The sequence below is a fragment of the Ptychodera flava genome, chromosome 13 (genome assembly GCF_041260155.1).
Source record: "Ptychodera flava strain L36383 chromosome 13, AS_Pfla_20210202, whole genome shotgun sequence".
In the NCBI taxonomy this organism is placed as follows: domain Eukaryota; kingdom Metazoa; phylum Hemichordata; class Enteropneusta; family Ptychoderidae; genus Ptychodera; species Ptychodera flava.
The window spans coordinates 29,989,720-30,015,033 of NC_091940.1; the positions used below are offsets into that span (position 1 = coordinate 29,989,720).

General features: G+C 37.1%; 1 protein-coding gene across 1 annotated transcript; it reads left to right on the top strand.

The window, feature by feature from the left end:
- Positions 1 to 16,454: 16,454 nt before the first annotated feature.
- On the top strand, positions 16,455 to 22,034 carry LOC139148750 (uncharacterized). The gene is made up of 5 exons (XM_070720212.1): positions 16,455 to 16,655; positions 17,779 to 17,904; positions 18,520 to 18,633; positions 20,131 to 20,275; positions 21,146 to 22,034. Exons 2-5 carry the CDS (start codon positions 17,809 to 17,811, stop codon positions 21,460 to 21,462), a joined length of 672 nt encoding a protein of 223 aa, XP_070576313.1. The 5' UTR covers positions 16,455 to 16,655; positions 17,779 to 17,808; the 3' UTR covers positions 21,463 to 22,034.
- Positions 22,035 to 25,314: the final 3,280 nt, after the last annotated feature.

The following is a 25,314-nucleotide window of genomic DNA, read 5'->3' on the forward strand; positions in this document are numbered from 1 at the left end:
CTCCGGCGAACGGTGCATGCGATGGGGTTGTGTCAGTGTTTTATTTCTTTAACACAGCCGTATATCGTATCTTGTCACATGGCCACTGATTGAACCACAGAGCCACAGTCCCTCCAGAGGTCTGTGACAGAACCTAAAAGAGACTGTCTGCACCCTGATCGCAAAGCCCTGTGATCTTGTAATCATATGCTCATGCTGATTTCAAGGACATCGTTAAACACTGCGAGTCAGTAGCTCAGCTTCGAACAAAAGGGCGCCATATAGCATGTACGATTTACAGGCTATGGACAGTGTTCACAACAAACTACCGTCCAAGTTTTGAAATACACTGTGATAGCTCCCGAAGACTGAAAATGTTCATATGACGATTGCACTTAATTGCAGTTGTGATGGATGTGGTTGTGATGATGATGATGATGATGATGATGATGATGATGATGATGACGACGATCAACAGGATGATTTGCAATCATATGTTAGAACCAACGATCCCGCTGTATAACTTTGAGTTGACGAGGCGAAATGTTGTAATTGCGTATCTATTGATGCCGACAAAGCTTTTAGCCTATCAAACGTCAAGCACGTGCAACTATGATATTACACCGAAAAATGGGAGTAGCAAAGGAGACGACTGTAAGAGGGTTATCTCGTCGTAGAACAACAGATTGTAATCGATTGCATCCCGCAGAATGTCGGCCGGAATTTCATATCGCTGAACTTTGCCCTGGAGGCCAACACTTCATTTCATAACCATGCATGTAGTCATAAGTTAATATAATTCTCGCGGTTAGATAGTATCGAGAAAAATTGATGTCTTCGCGTTACGTGAATTTGACACGTGGCATTGATAAATAATGTGTGGGCGGGGCTACGGAGCTATAAATGGGAGGTTATGAATAGCAAGCATGACACTTCAGCAGCCTACGGCCGGGTTCGTCCTAGTTATCATCAAAAAACAAAAATGCTCTTTTGTTTGCGTATTGAGCGAATGAACAAAAGTGGTGAAGTCCGACACCACCCGTGGTCCTATGATATGCATTGTTTTCGGACACAGGTTTCCAGAGAATTTCCCTTATCTTAGGTTTTTTACCTCTTGACGGCATGCACAGGTGAAGCGGGTATTTCATTTCATTTTCCCCCGCCATTTGCTTCCGTACCCTGGTATAATGTGTACTGTATACTTTAGTCTACTTGTCTTTAATAAAGCTGCCACCTCTGGCTGGTCCATCATTAATGAGTGAATGGAGTGGAACGTAATTTTGCCAAAATCTAGACTTTTAAGAAAATATGTACTTTAAATGGGGTAAAAAATGAAGATATTTGCCGAGAATTCGTTATTTGAAGAGGCCCAATACTTGTCCATGAACCTTACTGTCCGCTATTAATAAAGTACAATTGTTCTTATTTCAATGGACATACTTTGCATTTGTTTATTTGTTTTTGTTTTTGTTGTTGTTATTGTATAACTTCACATCTGTTTTAGTACGCTTTAATACCGTGACATTCCGTAGTTTTCATGCTACACGTATAAGATATACACGTATAAGATGTACCACTGCGCTTGAATTGCAGAAGTGTACAAGCAAGCACTGAGGCCTGTCTTGGGCGGCTTTTACAATGCAAGATTTTTTGCAAGGTACAGCTTGCCGTCTGTTTTGACCACTTCTATAGTTCTAGCCATTTGCCGAGGAAAACCCGCGCAGAGAATACAAATTTATACAGACACAGAGAACAGTTAAACCACACATCCTTCAAGCGACACCGTAACTGAGCTACAACGAGTACTGTACGATTTTTCCCGACGTTCCCCGACGTATGAAACATGTCTTTCCGTGCACGAATAACACCTTAAGCCGGTGACTAAGCGATCATTGCCGAATAATTCCGAAGATCAACGGAGTTTCATTTCGAGCATGGCTGCGTGATCGATCGGGGCCGCGAATGAACTTTTCCTTTTCCGTAAGACTCAAGTGTAGGTCGTTTCCCCAAACAAATAACATCATATAACTTTACAATCACTTTTATGTAGCGGGTTCCATGTGGCAATTTCAAGTTAAGGAAATGATTATTTGTAACTTTTGACCATTTTTTACCTCGGAAAATTCCATGTTTGAGGCTCAAATTTGTTGCAAAATTTTGTTTTACGAAGAAAGAAACATGATTAGTGATGTTATAACCACATAAAACTGCTAATTGTTGTTCAAACGTGTTGCCTTTCCGAGCTCGTTTGTTGACGTCTGGCATGCTCAGCGTGCTGGGGAGAAAGGCAGATATGGTAACGGCGCGATCACGCGAGATGTACAACATCACGTTTACTTTGGGATCAAAATAACATTGCGTCGTGGATTGCCAGACATCTGGCTACGCAACGTGCTTGGACAATGGACTACGACGTAAATACCGGGCATAAGTAATGAATATTATTTTGAAATTGCTGTCAATGGCTCGCGCAGGTGCAGAAGAATGCCTACGTTGCAATCCGCGTGTCAACAGAGTTTGTATTTCTGTCCGGACAAAAATTGAAATTTTCGTTGTAAAATCACATGTTATTTAGTTGTAGGGCACGTAATGTTTCCGAATAATATGCGATTCTCTGTTATTTGACAGGCTATTCAACATGAGCCGGTGATCATTTCAATCAAAACTAACGGAAAAATCGCCAGAAGATACAGCTAATGGACCTTTAAGGAAATGATGATTTTGTACTAGTAGTAGTGACAGAGAGTGATAGAGACAAATGGTAAGACAGCAAGAATTATATTGCGATAAAAAGAAACGAGCGATAACAAATTGATATATATATATATATATATATATATATATATATATATATATATATATATATATATACATATATATAAAATAAGACTTAAGACCCATCTTTGTTTTCGTTACAATGTCGGCTCGCAATGTCTTGTAACATTACCTATCACACCCACTCAAACACACTATGTCTGTGGCGCTGTCTCTGTCTGTCTATCTCGTCTGTCTGTCTGTCTTTCTGTCTGTCTGTCTGTCTGTCTGTCTGTCTGTCTGTCTCTCTCTCTCTCTCTCTCTCTCTCTCTCTCTCTCTCTCTCTGACTTAATCAAATCTTCATGTACGCACATTCACACCTCTAGCACAAATGCCCTGGAAGTCACTGTAACTTTAGACTTTCTCGCAGCCCCTCGCCGGCTACACCTCATCGCGGCCTCAGGGCTGAGCCGAGCCTCGCTCGCTAGAAAGACCGTTGAGGGCTCACCACCATAAGGTTGAGGATGGAGCTGCGCAGCGGACGAGGGGCTGTGAGAACATGATCTGCTGGTCTTTCTTTATACTCTCATTCTAATAAATGAATTACGTTCCACTCCATTCATTCATTGATGATGGATCAGCCAGAGGTGGCAGCTTTATTACAGACAAGTAGAGGAAAGTATACAGTACACATTATATCAGGGTGCAGAAGCAAATGGCGGGAGCAAATGAAATGAAATACCCGCGTCACCTGTGCATGCCGTCCAGGAAAAACCGGAGGTAAAAAAACTAAGATAAAGGAAATTCTCTTGAAACCTGTGTCGGAAAACAATGCATAACACAGAACCACTGGATGGTGTCGGACTTCATCACTTTTGTTCATTCTCTCAATGCGCAAACACAACAGCATTTTTTTTATGATAACTTGGACAAACCCGTCTGTAGGCTGCTGAAGTGTCCGGCTAGACTGAACATCTACTTCATAACTTCCCACTTATAGGTCCGTAGCCCCACCACCCACACATTATTTATCAACGCCACATGTCAAATTCACGTAACGTAAAACAAAACAGTATCTTTTTTTTATTGTACTTAGAAGCATTGGGCAGTGTCAAGTTAATAAATAGCTCATTTGCATATTTAATGAAGGTTTGTAACTAGTCATATAACTCCAAAATAAATGCACCAAATTTGATGAAATCTGCTCCAGATACTGATCTGACAGATATCTGACTGTGTTGTAAGCCATTTCGTAGTGTAAAGTTAATTAAGGGTTCATTTACATATTTGATGAACTTTGTAATTAGGTATATAACTCTAAAATTACAGCACCAAATTTGGTGAAACCTGCTACAGATATTGATCTGATACATATCTAATTGTGCTATGAAACAATGAGTAGTGTCAAGTTAATTTAGGTTGCATTTGCATATTTCATGAACTTTGTAATTAGTGATATTTCTCCAAAATTACAACATTAAATTTGATGAAACGTGCCACAAATGATGATCTGATAGATATGTAATTGTCTCATAAGGAATTGAGTCGTGTCAAGTTAACTAAGGGTTCATTTTAATATTTAATAAACTTTGTAATTAGTGATTCTCCATTATTACACCATTAAATTTGATGAAACGTACTACATATAGTTGATCTGATAGATATCTAGTTGTCCCATGAAGCATTGAGCAGTGTCAAGTTAATAAGCAGTTCATATGCATATCAAATAAACTTTTGTAAGTAGTAATTTAACTCTGAGAGTACTGTGCGAAAATTGATCAAATGTGCTACATATAATGACATAACAGATATCTGATTGTTCTGTGAAGCGTACTACTATTAATGAACCTGTTCTAATATGACATTAAAGTGGTCCAATAATCATTTTCATTCAAGGTAATACATTACCAGGTCCATAGGACATTTGAGATTTACAAATTTAAATAGGACCATCCTGAACCACTGATAGTTAGTGGTGGTACCACTAACACACGAGAACATTCAGTTCACATCTAGTTAATTATTTTTACATTTATTTTAAAACAGCATTTCACTGGTCTGCGAAAGATCTCACTGAAAACAACTTTTCTTCTATTTAAATCAAACTTAACTCTGTAAGAAGTTAAACGTACAATATTCGAAATGTAGGTTCAGTAGAGGTAGGTTCTATATGTGAGAGAGAATGCTACATACAGACAAACAGATAGGCGACAGTGACAGAAGGAATGAGCTACTTATAGTCTCCTACAGACGGATAGGGCAGAAAAACAGATCTTTAGACACGCTAGGAAAAATCGCGAGACTAAAGCGAGAAAGTGACGCCTTCTAGCCATTGGCGACAGTCACTTGGTGAGCAGTTAGAAATGCACTCAGTAGTGATAATCAAGTATGATAACAGATTCTCACCGGCGAGACTGGATCTGCTCACCAAGCACAGTGAGAATGGTAATTCTCATACTGAGAATGTATCATACTCACCATTTACTGGTGACAACCAGCTAGACTCGCCGTTCATTGGTGAGAATCAGCTAGACGTGTTCTTCACAGGTGAGAATCAGTCTGATTAATTCTCACCAGTGAACAACAAGTCTGCCTGATTGCAGATTGCAGAGGTGTATGTTTTAGAAAATAAACTAGAACGGAACAACTTACTGCAGCCCTTGCGAACAGTTGCTGTTCTAAAACTGGGTCCTCGACAGATGACCAAATAATTTGTTTTGGGAATTCAGTACTGTCGATAGTACGCAAAGCCCTGATGTACGGATGTTTACCTTCAGGCAAGTTGACTTCAAACATCCCAACCCTCTGATTGGTTGTTTGAACGCCCGATGTTGAAGTAGTAGTGACTCACTGTGTTGATGAAATGAGTATAAAATTGTAACACTGCCCAATAAAAGGAAATTTGAGCTTCTGATTACATATGGCTCTTATGTAAGGGGTTTTCGCTCTCATAGTAGTGGTCAGAACATTTGATTCCGAGTAAAGATGTTCCTGTGCAGTGCATTTAGTTGATACTATAGGAAAAAACAGAAGAACAACATGAAAAATTGACTTTAAATTTTGAGTTGTGATCAGAGTAACACAGAACACACACCCAGTTTTTGAGGACACTGGCAAGAAAAAAGCAAAACATGTATAATTGGGATCGCAAATTGAACATGTTGTCTATAAAGACCAATGTCTGGATGGGTGTGTAATAAACTAATTTTGGAGAATTGGATCTTCATGATGTTCAAATTTTCATAAAAGTGTTAGGTGCCCTATAACTGAAAGTTGCAATATCAAAAATTAATCATCAAAACAAGTGTAAAAAAGCAGGTGAGCTTACATTTGCAGATTAAACACCCATTAATTCACTATTCTATTATCCCAAATTAATTCCATTAGTGTTAATATTTAACTAAGAGTCTCATGTACCATTGACAGGTGGTAACGGATATGTTGATGACAAAATATTTTGGGAAGGTCAATAAAGCAACTTTGAACTTCAATTAAACATCAGGAAAAGAATGAATACCATTTGCACCTATGTGAAAAAACAAATTCGGATAGAACATTCATTGCAGTAAACTGAGTAGTTAATGTACACAAAATACGGTTTATATTGATTTAAACGGAAAACAGTACTGGTCCTTAAAGAGAGACAGAAAACAAAAATCCTATGAACACTTTATAAAGTTGACGTTGCTGACTCCGGCCTTGTAGACCTAGTAGCTGCTGTAGCGTTCGGACAAGCTGTACGTCCTGTGGTGTCGGAGCCAGCTGCCTTCTTCACTTTGTGCGCCATTTCTATTCACGAGCCATGCCTATTAGCGGAAACGAAGGGAAAACAATGCAGAAAAAAGAATTCGACTGAGTCTCAGTAAAATGGTGGCAAATGACTCAATAAGTAGTCAGATAATACAACTGATCACTCTGTAAAACTGTCACAACTATAAAGAAATACTTTGAAAAAACTATGGTTGAGCGGCAGACAAATTCAAAGCATGGAGAACTCAATGAACTTACAATATAGTTTTTTGTGTGAGATAGTACCTAAATATTTGTATACCTAAATATATGTATTTCTTCTGCAACATCGTCTATGGAAAGAAAAGTAATGACCATTTCTCTTAAATATTAGTTTTCATTGCACAATTTTGAAAATTTTTCAACTTAAATGAAGGACAGGTGGAGCTCCAGTAAAAAATATTGTTTATTCAAGAAGGTGAGAGCGAAAAATGCATTCAAAGCATTTCATTATAATGGACGTCAATGCAACTGGCCGATAATCATTTAGGAAAGCAGGTTTCAATTTTTGGCAATAGAGAAGATGATGGACTTTTCCAAATAGGTGGTATTGATTCAAAGACCAGTTCAACAATTTTCACATGGCACTTCGTTTGTGTTCTATCTCATTCTTAAAATGAGCCGGAAGGGCAAATAATAAATATTGTATAGTTTTCCAAAGAGGACGCTAAAAATACTATCAAAGTGAGAGGTTATGGAGTTAATTCAATTTCAGAATTATGAAAAGTTATGAGCCTTTCACATCTTTACACACATACCCCTTAATTGCTTACATCATGAAGAATTAATCACTGAACATGTTCAAACTAGTTATAAAATAGGCAGTAATCTGGTAAAAGATTTAATGTGTGAAAGTGTAACAAATAGAATAATAAATATAGTTTTAATATCTTTCAAATGTCTATTTGTGCAACCTCTAAAAGCTGTAGTTCATGTAGTTAGCTCATTACTTCATAGGAGTCGTACTAAGCAAAATGCCGTTTGCATTAATTTCAATTCTTCCACCAACCAAACGAATTATATTGATGTATATACAAGCATTATTGCGGCACTATTTTGATTAGGATCTGCCATACCATCTTTACTCTGGCAGCTGAAAAGCCACGATTTCTCATTCTCGTGACAACATATGTTAACCGTCAGTTACTTTTTGCAAACTTATCGTCTGTCAGTTCTTTTCATTTACCTTCGGTCGTGCATCGGGTTATTACCGAGCTTTTATCGACTCAAGTTTACAAGACTAGTGTGAAATAGATATCCTATTAATTACCACGGAGGATTTTCGTTTTAGGCGCGAGTAGAATCCCTTTCAGGTGTTTTGTATGCACCAAATCGCAAAAAGGATTCTGCTTTGACAATTCGAAAAATAAAACAAACTAATTCAGAAGATAAACCACAGTGTGTACTGTGTTTTAAGTGGAGCGCATGAAAGAAGATAGGAAGAGGAAAACTTGAGAGAAGAGACAGAATGGCAATATAGACAAAAGACGTATTCATGTGTGGTGTTGAATGTCCGGACTCAACTTACGACGCAGTACTTTTCCACGTTCACCGAGAAAAAGCGGGAAATGAATTACGAGAATCTTAAATACGAAGACATTAATTGAACTCTGACAGACGAATGTAAATACTTGGAAAGTTGCAAAAGTGTGAATGTAAAGGTTCTTTATCTATATTCATGCGCAGACTTTGCACAACGTGTGGTCCTGGTGTCAATTAAACTCGTGTTCCTGTCATCAACCATAATTTTACTATATATATAGACAATATGCGTGCTTCCAGAGGGCAGTTTCGTTCAAAGGCTACACGATAGCCGTTTGGGCGTCCCTCTCTCAACAAATCCTGGCGTTAAAAAGTTTTATGAAAGTGGAATATGAATGCCCGAAATGAATAACAGAATAGTAGAACAGCCTGCATGGCATATTATTTCTCTAATTATTTTAAAATGTGTTTTTGTGCATTGCCTTTGTTGGCACGGCGGCTAACCACGAAATACGGTGTCGATAAATGCCTAATGTGTATAAAAAGGGACACAGATATATTACTCCTACAATACTTCTTTGTGCAATAAGATATTTTATAACATTCTAATCAACTTTCGCACAATTGTCGACATTTTAAAACAAATAAGATTTACCCTAGGGATTGTTTTCAAATTTCAAGAAATGATCCATTGCGTGAAATGTTGTTTTCAAAGGCCAGAATGATAGCTAAACATTCCATGCCGTCCTTAAGCATAGCGTTTATTTCTTCCTCGGAGTGTTCCTGTTCACGCCTAGAACGTTGTACACCATAAAATGAATACGTGCGATGGGATACGCATTCAAAGTAAACATAATGAGTATTTATGATAAAATGCTTCAATTTTACATTTAAAAATGATTGAAGTTATCAGTAATTCTTAACTTTAGGCGCGAGTAGGATCCCGATTTCAGGTGTTTTGCATGCATCAAATCGCAAAAAGGATTCTGCTTTGACAATTCGAAAAATAAAACAAACTAAATTCAGAAGATAAACCACAGTGTGTACTGTGTTTTAAGTGGAATGCATGAAAGAAGATAGGAAGAGGAAAACTCGAGAGAAGAGACAGAATGGCAATATAGACAAAAGACGTATTCATGTGTGGTGTTGAATGTCCGGACTCAACTTACGACGCAGTACTTTTTCCACGTTCATCGAGAAAAAGTGGGAAACAAATTACGAGAATCTTAAATACGAAGACATTCATTGAACTCTGACAGACGAATGTAAAATACTTGGAAAGTTGCAAAAATGTGAATGTAAAGGTTCTTTATCTATATTCATGCGCAGACTTTGCACAACGTGTGGTCCCTTACGAATGCCCATGCTTCGCAGTCTGCTAACCACAGGTGAAGAAAATGGACAGACAATCAGGTTGGTACTATCAACACATAATAAAAACAGTTCTGCAGAAGAGAATTACGATTAAGTGGTTACTTTTTGAGTTGAGGGAAGGTGGGGGGGAGGTTGACTCTAAAATTGAGGATTTACTTTTCCAGTACGTCAGCTTTTATGATCGACGATCCATTAATTGAGTAACTTGTCTGCCTATATCACGTTAATGCCTTAAAGTAAAATGGCACTTGTGTTGTTGTTAATTGCAAAAACTTGCAATTTTACGACGATAACAGTCAGCAATAAATATTTGACATTAAAAGTTTCACACCATATTCTACATACTCTAGAGTGGTTTTAAATATAAATCTACTATGTTGGGTAGCATTGATGTTGTTGTGAATAACTGCCAATTTAAGGACAATAATAATATACCATAAACACTTTGGAGTCTTAACAAACCACAGATTAAAGACAGAGCAAGGACATGGCGTGGACGTATTGTTTTTATCATAAATATTGTTTGCGTTCTTGACAAGTGTAATGAACATGAAGGATATATTTGATTTTTTAATTAATGTGAAAAATAGATAAAAAATATAAAAATCAGTATATTTACTTTTCTTTATTGTCGACGAGACTATCAATAGTGAAATTAATACGTTTGAAACCAACCCGATGTATCAATTACTGAAATGTAAGGTTGTTAGTACAAAACGATTATAAATAGAAGGTTCTGAGTGCTAATGATCGTTAACAGATACAATATCGTACGTGCCAATTGAAATTAATGTTAATGATAATATGTAATGGACGACAATGTGTAAATGGGAAGTCTGCTGAAGCAAAATAAACGACGCAACTGTACTTCCATGCACTGATTTACCAAACCCACGTTTACTGACAGCGTTAAGTTGCCATCCCCTCAGGCTCATTTGTTGCTGACTGCCGGTAAAATTGACCGCCGCGGCTTCTTACTCAATTAGGCCTCAGTTTTTCATTGCTGTTTCATTTTTCTGCGATGAACAAGCACAAATGGAAACCACACATCCTCTAATTGAGCTACGACGAGTACTGTATTGTTTCCCCGACGTGTGAAACATATCTTTCCATGGCCTTTCCATGCACGAATAATAGGTAATCGATCATTACCGCATAATGCCGAAGATCCACCGACTTACATTTCGAGCATGGCTGCGTGATCGACCGGCGCGCACAAGGTAAACCTTCACGTGGACGACGTCCCAGGCCTTTCTTCATGAAAGTGTTATAACCTCTGCAAATAAGATGACCCAGCCCTATCCACAATACAATTACTCAGTATATAGTCACGTCATGGCAGATATCGATGGTGACCCCGGACTATCGACAAATACATATACATGCAAAGACCCAGGCCTATCCATACTACAAAGATATGAACGGTATGGAAGATGACCCAAGCCTATCCTCAATACAAATATATCTACTATGTGGAAGATGACTCAGGCCTATCCTCAATACAAATTCATCTACAATCTAATGAAGATGGCCCCGGCCTGTCCTCAGTACAAATACATTGTACACGCTATGGAGATGACGCAGGCCTATCCATAATGCAAAAATATGCACGGTAAGGATGATGACCCAGGCCTATCCATAAATGCATGTACATGCTATAGAAGACACAGTTGACCCAGAAGTCTGGTTGTTGTTGTTGTTGTCTGTATGGTTGTTTATGTTTATTAGTCGTGATGTTGTTGTTTACAAAAAATGTTCAAGGAACATAGCTATTGTGATGTTGATCTTTCAAATGTAAGTAGATCATGTCATAAGAAACATTGCAAGGACGCTTTAATTACTTGACCCGACGCAACTCTCTCCAAACGTACACTCTATGAGAGTGTACACTCTCATAATTTGCGTTTGGAGAGAGTTGCCTTAGGTCAAATAATGATAGCGTGAAGGCGCGGTAAGTCGTCCAGTTGAAGGTTGAACGCGCTGCAATCGTGGCTGCGAATAGGAAAGCTGCTGTTGAAAACGTCTTCATGGAGTATTGACAGGCTATGTCCAGTGGGTAGATAAGCGATAGAGTTTGGAGCAAAAAAATGTTATCTCATTATTTGAAGCGAAACGGTGCCAAAGTTGCCAATTTTCATCACGCTCTTTCTTGTTGCTCAATTGCGTCACAATCACGGCGCTTATTAGGTCGAAGTGTACACGTCAGTATTAGTTTGCCAAGAAAGTTACATTTAGAAGTCACTTTAGTTAGCTAATGTTTATTCGACAACAGTCCCTCTACAAACGCAGGGGAATACTCAATGTATGCCTTGTATTTGAAAGTGATTGAAACCGCTACTGTACCAGCTGACATGTCCTTTACCAATTGTGAAACGGCGAGTTTTATATTGTAGGGTTGACATGATTCTTTGGTCATTAGCACGCGTCAAAATTAGCTGAAAAACGTCTTCATACATAAATTCAGTACTTGTTCATTTATACATTTATAACATGATGGACATGGAGCCCGGAGTCGCTATGGGCGTTCAAGGTTCGGAGATAAACGTGCACCTTTTATACATACACAAAAAATAGGTTAAAAGGGCTTTTCAGATAAAAAGGTCTTTTTAGGTAAAAAAACCTGGCAGAGCCATTAAAATTTCACCAAACTAATGTCGAAACCTCGAGCTCGGCTACTTGAGCGTTTAACCACGATCTCTTGATAACCCACGTAATAATTCAGGAATGTCGGTCTGACCTTGTGTTGTTGAAACGATCCGTGTTATCACTTTTTAAACAAAGTTCGACAGAGATATAATTCGCAGTTGAAATTGCTCAGACGGTAGATCAAAACTTTTTGCCACGACGCAACCAACAAAATTGATTTAAGTGGTATTATATTCAAGAACGTAGTTTACGTCTTGGATATATAGGTGGAGACCTAGGGCGACGGCATGAATCGATGTACACTTTGATAGATGACAAATTGTTGATACACGAAATCGCGGTGTGCCAGTTCATGTAGTTAGCTCATTACTTCATAGGTGTAGCTCCAGTAAAAGTAAACTGAGAGATTAAATAAGTCGACTCATAGCGAACCTTTTGAGAGCGATTTACAAGAAAATCAACGATCCAAAGAATGCGTCTAGGATTGACCTTATATTTAAGAAGTTTTTGTGCCATGAGATGAGGTTTGATTGTATCGAAAGCTAATGAAAATCAATAAACAACAAACGCACAAATGCACCTGGCTTTTCGATAGTCTGGTTCCCTGACCCATTTCCCCGGTAGAGGGCGTGGGGAAATATAGGGTCAGGTACCGGGTAGCCATCTTGAACAGAATTTTGTTCAAGATGGCGGAGATTAGTCACCTGACAGAACATGCTACAACAAATATGGCTGCTACCATAAAAACGCCGGTCAAAATTCGACTGGATCAGATTTATGTTCGAACACAGGTATCCGAACCAAAAACATTGGCACACGAGACGGGAAACATAAACTGAAAGGATTAATCTAGAAGAACGGGGAAATAGAGGTGATTGAAGGCTGGCTGTGATATGGCAGCAGTATTTGTTGCGTGTATCGAACGCGCTAGGGTCATCGAGGTCATCGCCGACTGTGACGTGACCCCAATGACCCGAGCACGTTCGATACACGCCACAAGTACTGCTGCGATATCACAGCTAATTGAAAGCAAACTTTGTTGGCACTGTGAACGACGATTGATTTCGATGGATAGAATGGTGTCCGAATTTCGTGAAAAATGCCAGGCATCATGTCGACGTTCTAAAAGTATTAAGAGGTGTGCTAAATCACAGTGGCTAAATCATGGAGGTAGAAAGTCTTTCTTTCTACCTCCACGGCTTTGTGGTACAAACAAGAAGTTGGTGTCAAGTGAGCCTGAAAGTGCGAAACCCAAGAAAGATGAGAAAAAGTTACAAGTGTTACTTTCATCCAATCACAGTTTGTTTTATTTTAACCCAATAGCGTCCATGTTTACATTAGCCGGTACCTGACCCTATATTTCCCCACGCCCTCTACCGGGGAAATGGGTCAGGGAACCAGACTAGCTTTTCGAGATATGTATTCACATAGCGCAGCAATGTGAGAGTGGCATCTTCTGTACTTCTATTGTGCTGGTAAGCAACGGGCCAAAATAGGAATTTCGTTCATTTAAGAATGTGAGAGCGAAAAATGCATTCAAAGCATTTCATTATAATGGACGTCAATGCAACTGGCCGATAATCATTTAGGGAAGCAGGTTTCAATTTTTGGCAATAGAGAAGATGATGGACTTTTCCAAATACGTGGTATCGATTCAAAGACCAGTTCAACAATTTTCACGTGGCACTTGGATTGTGATCTATCTCATTCTTAAAATGAGCCGAAAGGGCAAATAATAAATATTGTATAGTTTTCCAAACAGGACGCTGATTTTACTATAAAAGTGATGTTAGAGGTTATGGAGTTAATTGAAATTCAGAATTATGAAAAGTTATGAGCCTTTCACATCTTTACACACATACCCCTTAATTGCTTACATCATAAAAAATTAATTACTGAACATGTTCAAACTAGTTATAAAATAGGCAGTAATCTGGTAAAAAAATTAATGTGTGAAAGTGTAACAAATAGAAAAATAAATATAGTTTTAATATCTTTCAAATGTCTATTTGTGCAACCTCTAAAAGCTGTAGTTCATGTAGTTAGCTCATTACTTCATAGGAGTTGTACTAAGCAAAATGACGTTAACTAATTTCAATTCTTCCTCCAACCAAACGAATTATATTGATGTATACACAAGCATTATTGCGGCACTATTTTGATCAGTACTGCCATACCATCTTTCACTCTGGCAGCTGAAAAGCCACGATTTCTCATTCTCGTGACCACATATGTTAACCGTCAGTTACTCTTTGCAAACTTACCGTCTGTCAGTTCTCTTCATTTACCTTCGGTCGTGCATCGTGTTATTACCGAGCTTTTATCGACTCAAGTTTACAAGACTAGTGTGAAATAGATATCCTATTAATTACCACTGAAGATTTTCGCCGGCACTCCTGCTGTCAATTAAACTCGTGTTCCTGTCATCAGCCATCATTTTACGATATATATATATATATATATATATATATATATATATATATATATATATATATATATATATATATATATATTCGTTCAAAGGCTACATGATAGCGTCTCTCTCTCTGAACAAATCCTGGCGTTAAATAGTTTTATGAAAGTGGTAAATAAATGCCAGGAATCAACTTACCAAAAACGATTGGAGGTAATATCTATCTGATATGTATGAAAAAGTCTTATGAAGTTAATGGTTGAAAGTTAAAAGGTCATGATACAAAGTGTTTTTGTGCATTGCCTTTGTTGGCACGGCGACTAACCATTGAAATACGGTGTCGATCAATGCTTAATGTGTATAAAAAGGGACACAGATGTATTACTCCTACAATACTTCTTTGTGCAAAAAGATATTTTATAACATTCAACTTTCGCACAATTTTCGACATTTTAAAACAAATAAGATTTACCCTAGGGATTGTTTTCAAATTTCAAGAAATGATCCATTGCGTGAAATGAAGAATATTTCTAAGTTTCTACAGTTGTTTTCAAAGGCCAGAATGATAGCTAAACATTCCATGCCGTCCTTAAGCATAGCGTTTATTTCTTCCTCGGAGTGTTCCTGTTTACGCATAGAATGTTGTACACCATGAAATGAATACGTGCGATGGGATACGCATTCAAAGTAAACATAATGAGTATTTTAATGACGACACTAAAAATCCCAATTGAGTTTATTCTGAAAGTAAGCACTTAATGGATCTAATGATGAAATGCTTCAATTTTACATTTAAAAACGATTGAAGTTATCAGTAATTCTTAACACTAGGCGCGAGGTGGATCCCGATTTCAGGTGTTTTGCATGCATCAAATTGCAAAAAGGATTCTGTTTTGACATTTCGAAAAATAAAACAAACTAAATTCAGAAAGATAAACCACAGTTTGTACTAATATTTAAGTGGAACACATGAAAGAAGATAGGAAGAGGAAAAACTCGAGAGAAGAGACAGAATGGCAATGTAGATAAAAGACGTATTCATGTGTGGTGTTGAATGTACGGACTCAACTTACGACGCAGTACTTTTTCCACGTTACCCGAGAAAAAGCGGGAAACAAATTACGAGAATCTTAAATACGAAGACATTCATTGAACTCTGACAGACGAATGTAAATACTTGGAAAGTTGCAAAAGCGTGAATGTAAAGGTTCGTTATCTATATTCATGCGCAGACTTTGCACAACGTGTGGTCCTATACGAATGCCCATGCTTGGTAGTTTGCTATTCACAGGTAAAGAAAATGGACAGACAAGCAGGTTGGTACTATCAATACATAATAAAAAAAGTTCTACAGAAGATAATTACGATCCAGGGGTTACTTTTTGAGTTGAGGGAAGGTGGGGATGGGGGAGGGGGTGGAGGTTGACTCTAAAAATTGAGGATTTACTTTTCCAGTACGTCAGCTTTTATGATCGACGATCCATTAATTGAGTAACTTGTCCTCCTATATCATATTAATGTCTTAAGGTAAACTGGCACTTGTACCATTAGTAAAGTTATACTGAGTTATTATGTTGTTGTTAATTGCAAAAACTTGCAATTTACGCCGATAACAGCCAGCAATAAATATTCACATTAAAACTAAAGTGGTTTTAAATATTAATCTACTATGTCGGTTAGCTTTGATGTTGTTGTGAATAATTGATAATTTGAGGACGATAATAATATACCATAAATACTTCGGAGTCTTAACAAACCACAGATTAAAGACAGAGCAAGGACATGGTGTAAAAGTATTGTTTTTATCATAAATATTGTTTGCGTTCTTGACAAGTGTAATTAACATGAAGGATATGTTTGATTTTTTAATTAACGTGAAAAATAGATTAAAAATATAAAAATCAGTATATTTACTTTTCTTTATTGTCGACGAGACTATCATTAGTGAAATTAATACGTTTGGAACCAACCCGATGTATCAATTACTTAAATGTAAGGTTGTTAGTACAAAATGATTATAAATAGAAGGTTCTGAGTGCTAATGATCGTTAACAGATACAATATCGTACGTGCCAATTGAAATTAATGTTAATGTTAATGTAATGGGAACAATTTTTATATAAAGAATCGAGCACATCAAGGAAAACACATACAATAAACGACGTTGCTAGCAGCCGAAAACATACAACTAGTCGAGACGAAGAGAATTTGTGCACGGTAAGTAAAAGGAAAACGTGCAACAACTTCATGTTGATATCATGTACATTTAATGTAAATCATCCCTGTTTCCTTCTTTTATCGTTACTCTATGAACAAATATTCTTTTTAGTGCGATCTACTGTTACTTGAGCATTAGCAAAACATTTCTCTGTTGCGATATCTTACTACGCTACACATAATGATAGACGGAGTGTGACCCGTGTAGGGTATGATTTGTTAGCTCTTTTCAAAAAATAATAGACACCATGTCCGGTTTAAATACCAGAAGCTAGTATATTGCTCTTTCTCGGTATTTGTGTTTTGTATTTTGACGTCCGTCTAATATGTTTGTCAAATTTGATAATTATGTACATACATTGTACTATATAACCATGACTGCACAATTTCGGATTCCGAACCAAAACATGTATGTTGACTCGTTTATCTACACGTAATGAACGTAACTGGGTAATTATTTCAACTAAAATAGAGAATTTAGCTGTTCTCTAACTACCATGCATTAAGTTTCTAAATCAGGCAGAGTAGCATTTATTTACACACTCATGTGGAACATGAAACACAGTCAGTTGCTGAATTAAGTGTATTTCTTCAGGTAAACGTCGCAGACAAAACGCAAGAAATGATTAGTAATTTTCACAGAATTACCACGACAGAATTTTCAGTGAATTTACAATAACAAATCAAACTTTACAATTCCGTAGTTTCAAAGCATGTTATCAAAATTTACTTTCAATAATAGTCGCCATTTATCGACCTCACATAGGAAATGTATTTGTAATACAAGCCAAATACCAGATTTATTGTATCTTTCAGAGGCAAGGTCTCATTTTAGTCATACATTCTAATGGTATAAACTACATATCTTACAATCTGGGAACACGTTTAACAAATTTCCTACAACTGCCATCCTCCTTTTAAATCAGGCATATTCAAGTAATGCAGCTAAAGGCTATTGACTTTGTAATTATTATTGCTAATCGCTGCTGCAGTTTGAAGGTAGCCGACCACTGCAAACTTACGTTGTATTTGCGATCAGGAAAATAAAGCCAAGGGTTTTAAGAAAGATTATTGGCAATCCCTTCATTTTTTGCTCAACCGGATAATGTTTTTTCATTTGTAGATTTTGAAAGCATTAAGAGCGAGGGCAACAATGAAATTCACATTACTCGTCAGTTTTCTTGTTCTGTGCATGGTCGCGGCTGGCCATAGAGGTAGACATCGTTACCATTACAGGGGTCGTAAACGGGTACGTCAAAATATTTCTCAATGCACAAAAAGACTTCGTTGTTCCTTTTAGGTACTTATACATGAATATGCATGCGATGTGAGAGTACAGGGCACTGTGTTACTTCATATATATTATGAGTCAATCGTTGGATGACGTTATAGAAGTCCCTCAGTCCTCGTCAAAGAAAGAAAGATACCTTTTGTTGCCATTTTGGAAGTCCCTTTACAGCTGGCGATGAATACTAGTATCTTTAAATTTACTAGCATCCAGTATTGTTAGGGTCACTTTCAAGACAACTATTTAGACAATGGTCTTTTAATTACTAAATTAATATGCTGATTATTCAGTCTCATGATGTGATTCTCGAACATTTTACTTCATAGTTTTAATGGGAGGTCACATATTTTTTAAATGCATTCCATATTGGTATAAATACTAGTGTTATGTGCTTCTCGTACACACGCTAAACACATTACAGAAACGTTTAGTGTTGTCCTGTGTTGTATATTGTTTTTGGTTGCAAAAATGTAAACAAAGAAATGGTACGGAATCGGTCGATTGGTTTTGCGACTCTGACTGTATTTCTGTATGCAGCATTATTCTCATCATAATTTTGTTTCGTTCGTACAACAGCTGTGCACAAGGGCCGACGTGCAAGCGTGTGAATTGTTGTTAACGAATTTCACTAGAAACCCGGATAACTGGTCTGAAGTGAACAGAAGCATTCTCTACTGCGAGTTTGTCCAGGTACCATTCTGTCTCTTCCAGTATTATGCCTTCGTTGTTGTAGCGGGGTATCATACTTTTTTGAGTGAAAAAATAGTTAAAAGGGTCGTCATCTTTTCAAGTGATGATATGAACATTTATTACAACAATGTTTGATGATTATTTTGCATTACCAGCAGGTTATATATCGTCAGTTGGTCCGGGAAGGTAATAATTGATTGGTCCAATAGGTCGATTCCTAAAACCATATTTTCAGCATTACATGCATTATTCAGCATTATTCATGCATTTACAGTTTGCGCGAACAGAACCCTATTTTGTTTCTACGTTTTGTATGTTGTGACATCAAGTAGCTTTCTTTGCATTGCCTCCTATATTTACTTTAAAAGGTATTCTTAAAGTTCATAAAACGTTACTCTAAATGAAGCTTACTAGTTCATTCATTCCAACTTTTCCCCATACAGAAACGGGCCTGTTGTATAACACATCCACTAATTTTACTGTTCGCGATGTTTTTCCAAAAATGTTAGATAAGTCCAACGTTTTTTACATCTTTTCCGAAATATGTTCCTAGTCTGTCAAAGTGGCTGTTCTAATTATAATTAACCATTTGTATGACCCCTGGACCTATGTACTGGTCAGGTGTTAATGTTAGGCTTCCTGCTGCCAAGTTCTAAACTACAAAAAGGCAGTTACACTGACAGACTTTCGTTTGACACGTAATGGCAAACTAACTGCCTATAACGCCTCTGAGCTGAGCAAAATTTACACAACAAAATGCACTGACTTCCTGTCGTTGGTTCCGTTTGTATGTCCAATGGTAGCAACAATATGCTGGCTCGGTCGCCCAGATGAGAGTCTTGGATATCTTTATGATTCAAAAGTTTTATGAGCAGTTTCTTGCGTTCTTTTCCAGTCGTATTGCAGGATGGAAAAAAATCAAAATGTCGGTGAAAGGATGACTCGGTTTCAGTAGCGTCGAACTTGATCATCATAACTTTTGCTGACATGCTGTTTACCTCGTGGCTTGTAATGCGGGCTCACGATGCAATTTAATTTGCAAGAAGGAAGGTCCGTTTTATCAATAGTTAAAAATGTTTTCAAGTTTATTGAAAAAATGTTGCCAGCTAAAAGGTTTTGATTTTTTGGGTGTCATTAGTAAGATGGCAGAGAGGTAAACTAATGAATATTAATAAATGTAGCCAGTTGTGACTCTTTGGTCTGATATTCACACCATCTGGTCGATTCCTGATCTGTGTTGGGAAAAGCTGTCGTATTGACTTAACACAGGCAATGTGTCGTTTTCCTTGACCAACGACGATGTCTTTGTGTGTCTAAACTACACAATAAGGAACTTCAAGGGTTTTGTGGCAACAAATGAGAGCCTCAGATGCGGCTCGCCTGTGCATAGGCTTGCGCGAAGCATTCGATAATCATGAAAGTGGTATTGACAGTAGTCGAAAAAGTTAGCACCTAAGTAAGTTACTGATGACTTTGACGTCTCACCTGACTTTTCAGATGCGTTATGACTGCTTGCAAAACTTGCGCTGTGACCATACAAGAAATATAAAAGGCATGGAATTAAGCGTTAACGAATGGTTAAGTAGTATTGAACCAGGACTTACGAAAATTTGGGGTTACGGTTTGTGCGATGGGACGGAAAGTAAGTATTTTTCTCATGTGACAAAAAAAAATACTTTGACTCTCTCTATTACAGCCAAACATTGAAAGGACAAGCAATAGTAAAAAGCAATCGGTACGGTGAATACTCTAAGCTACTTGACATTGTTACGTCGGATAGATTGTAAAACACATGTGATAGAAGTGCCAATTCTTGATAGACACCTTCCCGCATCCAAAAGCAATGATAGGCCAAGACATGAATTAAGTAATTCTTTCATTACTTAAGAAACAGGTACAAGCTAAAGCATTCGTCAATCCTAGCATAACATGTTAAGGGTAGTTTAAAGCTGCGTGAATTAACATCGAAAATGGTAGGATACTTGAAAATAGTGATTTGCACGACACAACATGGCGATTGGCAATCGTGATCCCTTTTAGCCCGTGATCACGACAGGGCTGAAATCATGAAATCACTCATATAGAGTATTCAAACGATCTTCCACGATATGTAAGCAGGCAACCTTTATGCAATTTGTGAAATTTCATTTGATGATAGTTTTGGCACCATGCCAATCGAACATAAACCGCTTGTTTCAACAACTTACGAAAGAAATTGAAACGAAGTATCCTATTACAAATTCTGACCTAGTGTTATCGGATTGTGGATTAGTATGATTGCGATTATTTTAATGACTACCAAAGAAATACTTGAACCTGAACACATAAAATTGCTGATGCCTTATCTGTACAGCTGGCACTCGCCAAAAGGATATCGACATGGCCGGACCCTACAGATATCGCACTGAGAAAAGCATAGACTATGTCTTTTCTTATCACAAGCCCCACATGTTGCGGTTTTATTTTGTTCACAGGCATTAACCACCCAATTTTCCTTCTGAACCCACTCTAGGTACAATAGAAGTCGACTTCGACAACCTTTGTGACGAATACTACGTATTTTTGAACTGCTCTGAGCATCTGTCCGATTATTTGAAAAGTCGCTTTGCTTTGACATGTGTTGCCATGCTGAAAGCGATTCCCTGTTTTGTGACGGGGAGAGAGCGATGTGGCATACCGCAGGATATCAGTGAACAGCCTGTCAACCCATATGCCAACATTGCAGAAAATGGCGACTGTGTGTTATACTACGAGGAGAGGGACCCGATCTTCAAAAAACAAGAGCGCTATAGAATCGAAAACGACCTGAATTATTTTACTTATTTCTAATACCCTAAATTATTACGGGTAGTATATCAAGGTTAGAAAACAGATACAGTCCTGACAGGCTTTCTTATAGTGGAACACTGACAGATATAGCTGCCACATTTTAGTGGAATATATCATTATCAATGGAAACTTTTTCGAATAGTATCTTATTTTATTCAATGTTTACTTATATAATGTTAGTGAAGTATATTAAGAAAATTAGTTCTTGTAATGCCACTGTGACATGCATGCTCAGTAGCAGAGGGTAAAATGGTCTTGGTTAATTAATTACGACGATAAGAAAGTTAGAATTTGATAAGCTAGGGTCAATAAATAAAACATTATGCTCATATCTCAGAAAGATTGTGAAACAGTGAAGATGTTTTCCCTAACGATGTATTTCATTTGTTCTCACTGACCGAGTTGAAGCCCATGTTGCGCTCATGAAATTTGAGTCGTTGATCTTTTTGACATATGCCTTCAGTCTGACATATTACTGTGATATTGACACGCAAATATGTAATGTAACTCGTAATTGCCTTACTCGTAGTACAATAATAAATGAACTCTACTGTTGAAGAGGAAGGAAATGATCTTTCACGTATCTTTGTCGATATTTCCCTCGCTTTTGAACGCACAATCGTTTCCGACATGTAACTTTTACTAATTCCCCATCTTCTTTCGAAATCGCAAATACGCATTCTGAATATTTTTTTTAACTCTAGATACTATAATTGATTATTCACATCAGTACTTTCATGTTCTGAGTACATGTAACAAGTGGTAATGTGCGAGTTCAACGAAATGGAACCTGATATCACAAGACATAAAAATATGAGTTGCTCAGGCCGATATACAAACTTAAAGACAACGCTTTGTCATGGTACGCTTTGTTCGAATGTCTAATTAACTGATGATAAGAAAGATGAAGTATGTTTTACTCGATTAACTTAAATTACGTTCCGAGATGGATCCCGATAAGGCGCTCTTAGGCGAACGTTATGTCAGAAATGGTACTCACAAAGCCATAATATAAACACATACTTTAACACAAACCTACGCCTTAAGAAAGAAATCTTACTGTAACTATTTCTAATGATTTTCTTAAGTATAATATCACTGCTTTTTTAAGAATATATTAGTGAATAAGGGAGCCTGGAGCTGTTTAATTCTATGGCTGTTTACGAAATGAACAAGGAAGTGAAGTTAGAGGAGATGTTGTAAACAAATAATATATATACATATATATATATATATATATATATATATATATATATATATATATATATATATTATATATATATATATAAATGTATGAATATATATATATATATATATATATATATATATATATATATATATATATATATATATATATATATATATATATATATATATATATATATATATATATATATATATATATATATATATATATATATATATATGCAAAGGTTTTCATTAAACTGCCATGCCATGCAGATTACAAGCACTGCATAAAAATTAGTGTTTGTCTTTGTGAGATATTTCACCGATAAAAGTGTCTCGCCAATCAACTTTACAATATACAAAAAAACTGTGAAAGTATGCATGCTCTTTTGAAAATTTGAATATCGATGTAGGTGATGAATGTCACCTTATCCTATCAAGTCAAGTAAGCCATGTTGGATCTAACGCTGAGTGCTTCAATATTGTTGCTGATGTGATTGTATTTTCCAAATGAACAGAGGACTGATACATCTTATTGTTAGACGGGGCTCATATATTTTTAGCTTAACCGTTGGGGAGGATAATAATTGTTGAGCAGTTCATGAGGGGAGGGTCATTTATTTCTGGCCAAAATCTTCCCCATCTTCCGGTCCATAACCTTAAAAAATGCATCTCTTCCAGAACAAACAAATAACCTATAATAAATTTAGATAAATAGTTCTCAATTAAGATCTTTTCTGAATAAGAGCTTTAACTTTTGAATATTCTTATCTGAATAACACGTTCATCTTTTGCATTACCAATAAGCTGATTCTGGCATAAGGGATGACAAACTTTAAGCTCCTCAACTTCTTTTACAAAATGTGGGCCAAAGTGTTAATGTAGGGCAAAGATCTTTCTAGAGATAAAACAAGATATAAGTGAGCTTTAATCTTAAGTACGTGAGATGAAAAAGGGGATATCAAAATCGCAGGTATTAATGCTCCTTAAACAAAAGTGGGCCGGGGGTTGGGATAGCGGTTGAACATTTCAGCTTTTCAATCATTTTGGTAGCCCACGTCCTATACTATCTTAAATAGTCGAGCTAGTATCTCTTACACAGACACTGCTACTTCACAATCAGGAGATATTTCATTCATCAAGGTACCTTGGTGTTATATGACAAAGATTCAGACGTCGGAAAATCACTTGAATCCGTTAAATACCGTGGTAGATACATATGCGTATTCTTTGATAAGAAGCAGTTCGAAACTGTTAATGAGTATGGTGATCTAATAAGAATGGCTAAGAACACTGGTCGTCAGGAAACAAGCACAGGCGTTACACGTCAAACAGAATTTAGTTGGTAACCTTTCTGCTGGCACAAGAGAAAGATAAATCACACTTTGGCAGTTATAGTATCTCCGGAAAGAATGCTTGGGACTTCGATGAAAAGGGCAAAGATTCTATCATTATGAGACCAAAACCCTATTCAGGAGCTTTAGCTTGCAACTGCATGCAGTGATAAAGTCAGAAACTCAGATTTCTGACAATACATATATATGGTATGGGAGTTTCCCGGCCAACTTCAAAGCTTAATATAGGTTTAAGGAGCTACGTAAAGAGTGCTGCACCACCTAAACAATGCGAAAATGGCTGTAAACATCTATGTAGTTTAAATTGCATTTTGACTTTCAAAACATCATTGCTCATGCATTTCAAGATTGCATAACAGCTTCAGGTGTATATACCTAGATACTTCGATTGCGTTGTGCAGTTTCCACATTATTAAAAATGTAATTTTTTCAACAGGGCGTGGCCTTGGCAACGACCCTTATTCGGCGTGACCATGACCTTAGATGACCTATATTGTGACCGCAATCATCTAGCAAGCTTCAAGTATATATACATGGAAACTTACTTTGTGTTTTTACATTGTTTAGTTAAAATAGATATATTGTTTTCTGAAATTTCAGTTCTTTTACAATGCCAATGCCATTGCAACTGGGCACTGCAATCAAACAGATTATGATAACTGAATAACCGAGCTAAATGAAAAAAAGAACACAGTGACAGAAAGTGCCTAAGGGGCATGCGAGGCTTTGGGGGCCCATGCACTAACACTGCACTACATATAAAATGCCAAAGGGCTTAAAATATCAATTTATGTAGTTTAACGTGCGCTTCTACTGTAAAAATTATTGCTCAAGCATTGCAGGATGGCTTAGCACTTCAAATGTATATACCTAGATAGTTAGACTGTGTTTTTGTGCAGTTTTGTTCCAGAGATATGACTTTTCCTCCTTTTTCCTAAAAAAGATTTTTTAACAGGGCGTGGCCTTGTCAACGACCCAAATTAGGCATGACCACGACGTTAGATGACCTATATTGTGATCACAATCAACTGGCCAGCTTCCAATACATTCATCTAGACACTTACATTGTGTATTTATGTTGTTTAGCTACGAATGTATGGCGTTTTTGAAATCTTTTTTTTGCTGCTGCATTGCGATGACAAGAGGGCTGACGTTCATACCTACCACCAGATTAATGGTAAAACAGCAGATATCCCAGCTAACTGACTGAAAAACATAGTGGCAAAGAGTGCCTAAAGGGGTGGGGGATTGTAGTGGCCCATAGACTATAGAGAAAACTTGAAGACAAGGGACTTGATCCCCGGGATCA